The 6,205-nt window shown below is 50.7% G+C and overlaps 2 protein-coding genes across 2 annotated transcripts in view; both read right to left on the bottom strand.

The window, feature by feature from the left end:
• Positions 1–1,214: 1,214 nt before the first annotated feature.
• ENH_00004520 (Phosphatidylinositol phosphate kinase PIPK5, related) lies at positions 1,215–3,607 on the bottom strand (the record flags this gene model as incomplete). Its single annotated transcript, XM_013584004.1, has 9 exons — positions 1,215–1,252; positions 1,426–1,475; positions 1,710–1,845; positions 1,983–2,042; positions 2,182–2,259; positions 2,455–2,584; positions 3,178–3,250; positions 3,394–3,520; positions 3,592–3,607. The coding sequence occupies 9 exons, from the start codon at positions 3,605–3,607 to the stop codon at positions 1,215–1,217; spliced, it is 708 nt and encodes a 235-aa protein (XP_013439458.1).
• Positions 3,608–3,856: 249 nt separating this feature from the next.
• ENH_00004530 (hypothetical protein, conserved) overlaps positions 3,857–6,205 on the bottom strand; it is a gene marked incomplete at both ends in the record, with an annotated part of 6,879 nt that continues 4,530 nt past the window's right edge. Inside the window, 4 exons of the mRNA XM_013584005.1 lie at positions 3,857–3,896; positions 4,522–4,610; positions 5,051–5,264; positions 5,573–5,699. Of these exons, the coding sequence (XP_013439459.1) occupies positions 3,857–3,896; positions 4,522–4,610; positions 5,051–5,264; positions 5,573–5,699 (470 nt within the window). The remainder of the gene's footprint in view (positions 3,897–4,521; positions 4,611–5,050; positions 5,265–5,572; positions 5,700–6,205) is intronic.

Below are 6,205 nucleotides of genomic sequence, written 5' to 3' on the forward strand. Positions count from 1 at the left end.
CCGAACCCGATGAGGTCGGTTGACTCAAGATGTAGGCAGTCCTGGTTTGTTAACAATATCTATAGTAGTACTCAGTACTTTGTCAACATATCTATAATAGTACTCAGTACTTAGCCATTACTTGTTCTTTTTACTCTTCTAAAAGTGGAGTCTTTGGAGGTCTTGTGCTATTTTTTCTCCAAAAACAATGAAGACGCGGCTGCGTGCTGCCTGTGACTTGCGTCTAACGTTTCACTTTCAAGTGAACCTCAATCTCTTTGTTTTGTCTTTCTTTTCTTTGTATTCATTCTAAAATCGAACTCCCTTTTGCTTCTTTTGCTGCTCTTTCCCTGTCTTCGCGAAGCCGTCTTGAGTGCAACTACTTCCCACTTCAGTGGACCACTGGTCACGCCCTTCGGCAAGTCCGTCTACTTAGACTATTCTTCTTTGACCAGTGGTCACGCCCTCAGCGAAATCCCAACTTTTCACTACTTTTCGTTGGCCACTGGTCACACCCTCAGCAAAATCCCATCTTTTAAACTACTTTTCGCCAGCCACTGGTCACGCCCTTGCTAAGGTTCTAGCTTCTAAGCTATTTTTTGTTGACCACTGGTCACGCCCACAACGAAATCCTAGCTCTTGAAATCTTTTTTTCGTTGACTGCTGGGTCAGCATTACTTTTAGACTTTAAAATCCAAAGTTTGTGATACACATATCATATCACAGAAGACTGCTGAGGTGTGCATACACCTCAGAGTGCCTTCGCTCAAGTGAGACAAGTGCACATTCACCTGAAACCCTCAGTCCAAAACCCTAAACCCTAAACCCTCAGGCCCTGCGGGTGCGAAAACGCTCAGAACCACAGCAGCTGCAGCCTGGAGCTGCAGCAGCAGCAGCAGCAAAAGAAATTGTTGTTGCTGCTACTGCTACTGCTGCTGCTGCTGCTGCAAGAGCCTACTAGATGCCTACGCCGTGCTGCTTCCACCAGCCAGTCTTTTCTAACTGTTTAGAACTGGCTAGTTAACTAGTTCTAAATAGCTTTTCTTGTAGGAATCCACTGCAACTTTTTTTTCAAATATGCATTGGCCTCTGTGGGGCACCTCAGACAAACGAAGAGAAATGAAATGAAATGAAATGAAATAGTGAAACGCATGCAAACGCGCCGCGTCTGCGGTGTACATTCACCCCAAAACCCAAACAAAGAAAACTAAAAACTGTTTTCAAATGAAGCTTTTTCAAACTATGTGGCGCTCCAGGAAACTTATGAAGCGGCCTGCACACAGCGGGCAAAACAGAGGGTTTATTGTTTGTGGTTAGGGTTTAGGGTTTAGCGGATCAGGCTACGGTTGGAATTTAGAGAAGGCCAGCTTCGCTGACGCAAAAATTAGGGTTTAGGCTTTAGGGTTTGAGCTACGCATGCATTAGGGTTTGGGACTTGGAGTTTACTTGCGTAGAAGGCAGGGTTGACACAAGAAATGCCATAAGAGTCACAGGTCCTGCGAAAGGCGAAACACAAATTAGGGTTTGGATTAGGGTTTGGGGTTTAGGGTCTGGAGGTTTCTGCAGGTGGAAAAGGGTTTGCGGTGCACAGCCCATGCTAGCCAATCGGGATATACAGTTTAACTCCGGCGCTGGGCCTCAAACCCTAAACCCTAGGACCTAAACCCCCGTTCTTTTGGCGCGGAGCGTGTGGGTGAAAGCTAGGGTTTAGGGTTTGGGTTTTGCCTCACTGCACAACTCTTATGGCGTTTTCCGTTCTTTTAAAAGCCCCCCATTTTGTCAAAATGTCAATTATGCCAACATAATATAATTTGCTGCCGTCGCGGCTCGCCAAACCTCCCAAGTCCCGACGCCAGAAGGGCACATCTGCAGCGCGCCAAACCCTAAACCCTAAACCCTAAACCCTAAACCCTAAACCCTGAGCCTGGAGCTCCAAAGGGGCTTAAAAATGATATTTAACGAGGGCCTAAACCCTAACCATGATGACATGGGGTTTGCTTCACCTGTGTCGGGGCTGGCTGAAGGTAAAGGCTCGTTTGTCCTGCAGGCACACACCTCATTGCCTAAACCCTAAACCCTAAACCCTAAACGCTAAACCCTAGGCTCCTAGCCCCCAAACCCTCATCTCGGATTCCCCAATTCTAATATACGGATGCTGATATCCAGGGTCTAGGGTTTAGGGTTTAGGCGTTGCATACGCACAGTGCAGTTGGCAAAGGAACTCTGGAAAAGCTGCCTCCAGGCCGGGGTGCAGCTGAGACACTTCACAAACCCTAAACCCTGAATTCTAAACCCTAAACCCTAGCCCTAAACCCTAGATTTTAAACATCTGAGCTCTAAAATCGGAAGCAAAACGACTCGACGAGCAGCGGCTGCAGTCTCCCAAGAGCCCTCTGTGGAAATGAAGTAGAGGGCAGCCCCTCTCGGGCATTGCGCCGGAGGTCTAGGGTTTAGGGTTTAGGGTTTAGGGTTTACCCGTTCCACTTGTGGAGTAATAAATGCCCACAAGAAGGGAATAATCCATTAATCCATAAGTCACAAGAAAGTTGGCGTCTTTGCGCAGCAGCTCCAGCAGCCTCGCTGCCCTCTCTGGCCCTATGTCGATCTAAACCACAACAAACCCTAAACCCTAAACCCTAAACCCCAAACACTAAACTCTAACCTCGCAAAATGCAGTCAGTGAGAGTGGTGAGTGGCAAACATAAAGAGAGGGTTTAAAACACCAAAACGCAAAACCCTGCTTTTATACTGCAGCACTTCAATCCACAGGAAACGCCCAAAACCCTAGACCCTAAACCCTAAAACCCCAGCATGAAACCCTAGACCTTAAACCCTAGACCCCACGCATGAGATCCTAAACCATCAACTCCATGCATGGCATTCTCCGACCAAGCTCCCGGCATGAAACCCCAAACCCTAAACCCTAAACCCTAAACACCATGCATGTAACACTAAGCCCTAAACCCCAGGCCTCGGCCCATGCATGCACATGGCAAGCTCCTTTCTGCACCTCAAACCCTAAACCCTCATTTGGGATCCCACCACAAACCCTGTTCACTAGATCCGTAGCGACAATAAATAAATACTGCATCTTAAACCCCAAACCCTTCATCATAATTGTAAAAGTCTAAGCTCAACAGTTGGTACAAACGGCTTTTGGATTGCAAAACTGCAAACCCTAAACCCTAAACCCTAAACCCTAAGCCTCGGAAAGCGTGCCTTTTCTCCTTCACGCTCCAGGTCATTGTCTTTGAGAGCTATAGTTGGATCTCTGAAAAAAAAAAACGGAAGGAAACTGCATGCCTATACACCAACCCTAAACCCTCGGCCCTGAGCAAGGCTTCTGACTGCACAGCCTCAGCAGCGCTTTTGGGGTTTAGGGTTTAGGGTTTAGGGTTTAGGGTTTGGGCTCACACGCGGCTTTCCGGGGCTAGGGAACGTTTGTAAGTGGAACCCTTCAAGTCGTATCTGCGGTGTATAGGCACCGGGGTGTGAAATAGATTTTCCATTACCAAAAAATATGTTTTGTGACGCATGCGATCTGTAAACACACCCTAAACCCTAAACGCTAAACCCTAAACCTCAAACCCTAAACCCTCGTGGTACGCTTACGTCTCCGAACTTGCATCTAGGACATCTGCAGATGCAATTTGGAGTCGCTGCGTAAACCCTCTGAATTCAAAGAGCAAACCTGAGGCCCTAAAACCCCCAAACCCTACGCTTTAAACCCTAAACCCTAAACCCTAAACCCTAAACCCTTACTTCCTGCAGAGCTGAGTTTGCCGTGGCTGGGAAAGATGTGCTTGATTGCATGCAGCCCCAAAAACCTGGACAAGAGGCTTTCAGGGTTTTTGACAAAGTGGGCGACGTAGGCAGGTTAAGATGCGACGGAGGCCTTTGGCTGCTTCTCGCGAGACCTGCACAAACCCTAAACCCTAAACCCTAAACTCTAAACCCTAAACTCTCAATCTACGCCGGCTGCCACGGAACCTCTGCCTTTCTCCAAACCCTCACCACAAGCCCTAAACACTGAACCCTAAACCCTAGACCCTAGACCTTACAGCTACGCCAGTATGCCAGAATCCAAAGCCTCGTCGCCAGCCCCTCACCACAAACCCTAAACCCTAAACCCTAAACCCTCGTACGTACCGTTTTGATTATAAATTTGCCGTCTGCGGTGTAGTAGAAGACGGCTCCGCTCTTTCCTTCGGAGACGAGCTCGCAAAGAGAGGAGAGACTCCCTGTTGAGTAAAATAAAATCAGCAGCAGCAGCAGCAGCAGCAGCAGCAGCAGCAGCAGCAACAGCAGCAGCAACAAGCACGACCAAGAACTGGGTGCCGAGCTGCTTGAGCCAATGCAGTGTAGAAGTGCTACTTTCACAAACCCTAAACTGCGCAAACCGCCCTTGCACTCAGGTATGGAGCCCCAAACCCCAAACCCTAAACCCTAAACCCTAAACCCTAAACCCTAAACCCTAAACCCTAAAGGGATGTCGCGCCGAATGGGTTTTCGTACAAACTCTGCTGGACGAGACCGGGTTACCTCACATACATGTGGCAGAACAGATAAAATTTGTAACGGGCGAGGTGGCGAAACACCATGGGGGAGTAATCCGTGAAGCGCACTGCCGTCTGAAGCACAAACCCTAAACCCTAAACCCTAAACCCTAGACCCTAAACCCTAAACCCTAAACCCTAAAGCGTAAGTTCTAAACCCTAAACCCTAGACTCTAAACTCGAAAGGCTAGCAGCTCTCCGCCAGCGTTAAAGCCCGTTGGCATTTTAGCCCGGCGCTGCGTCCGCTTGTGTCCCCAAACCCTAAACCCTAAACCCTCGCTTCATAGGGCTTGAGCAGTGGAATTGACAACCCCCAACCCCCCAACCCTAAACCCTAAACCCTCACATCACAGGGCTTGCGCAAACGGCACCCCCGCCCGGCACTCCCCAAACCCTAAACCCTAAACCCTCGCCTCAGGGGGCTTCCGCCTGCACAGCGGAGGCTGCAGCGGCGGCCGCGCGCGCAAGCCGCAAACCCTAAACCCCAAACCCTAAACCCTAAACCCTCGCCTCACGGGGCGCAGGGCGCTTGCGCTGTCGAGGGCGGAGGAGTTGGAGAGAAGTCGGAACTTCTCTTTGTAGTTGTAGTCGTAGGGTTTTAAAGATCTCTCAGGAGCAACAGCAACTCGAACTCCTGCTAATCTCATTCCCAACATTACATTTAAAGCAACATTCCAAGAGTGGTGTCCGAAGTAAACCGCCAGCCCTTTCGTCGGCTGCCCCGTCATGCTGCGCGCGCCAAACCCTAAACCCTAGCTCCAAACCCTAAACCCTAAACCCTCCCCCGCCGCCAGCGCCCGCACAAAACGCAGCGCCCAAACACGCGCAGCCAAGGCGGCGCTGCAACAGCAGCCCATACGGCTCAGCAGCAGCAGCAGCAGCAGCAGCAGCGACACCAGCAGCAGCAGCAGCAGCCCACGCAGCCTGCTGGTGCTGCAGCTTGCTGCGCGGCGTTGAGGGTTTAGAGCCTTAGGGAGGGTTTAGGGTTTAGGGTTTAGGGTTTAGACACTTGTTGTTCTCGGCGGAAGCCTTCGAACCGTTCATTACGGACGCCGTCCACTTCAAACCTGCAGCAAATTGCAGCGCCAACAGACCTCCACAGCGGTTGCTGCTGCTGCTGCTGCTGCTGCTGCTTGTGCTGCTGCTGCTGCTCCAGATGCGCAGCTCGCTCACAAAAATAGGGCAAGTAGCAGCAACAGCAGCAGCGGGGGGGAAGCCCCGCATATAGCAGCGGCAACAATAGCAGCGAGACTGCGAGTACCAGTGACAACAGCAGCAGCAGCAACAACAAAAGAAATAGCAGCAGCAGCAGCAGCAGCAGTAGCAGCAGCAGTAACAGCAGCACAAGCATATTCTAGAAGCAAGCAAATGCCCGAAGACAAGAAAGAAAGGAGCAGGGGCTTCTGCAGTATGGAGCATCGGCATGCAGCAGCAGCAGCAGCAGCAAGAACAGCAACAGCAGCTGTAGCAGCAGCTGCAACAGCAGCTGCAACAGCAGCTGCAGCAGCAGCTGCAACAGCAGCTGCAGCAGCAGCTGCAACAGCAACTGCAGCAGCAGCTGCAACAGCAGCTGCAGCAGCAGCTGCAACAGCAGCTGCAGCAGCAGCTGCAACAGCAGCTGCAGCAGCAGCCGTCCCTTCAAGTTTGAGCCTTCCGTTCTACAACACCAA

Source organism: Eimeria necatrix, genomic scaffold (genome assembly GCF_000499385.1).
Source record: "Eimeria necatrix Houghton genomic scaffold, Enh_scaff112, whole genome shotgun sequence".
Taxonomy (NCBI): Eukaryota; Apicomplexa; class Conoidasida; order Eucoccidiorida; family Eimeriidae; genus Eimeria; species Eimeria necatrix.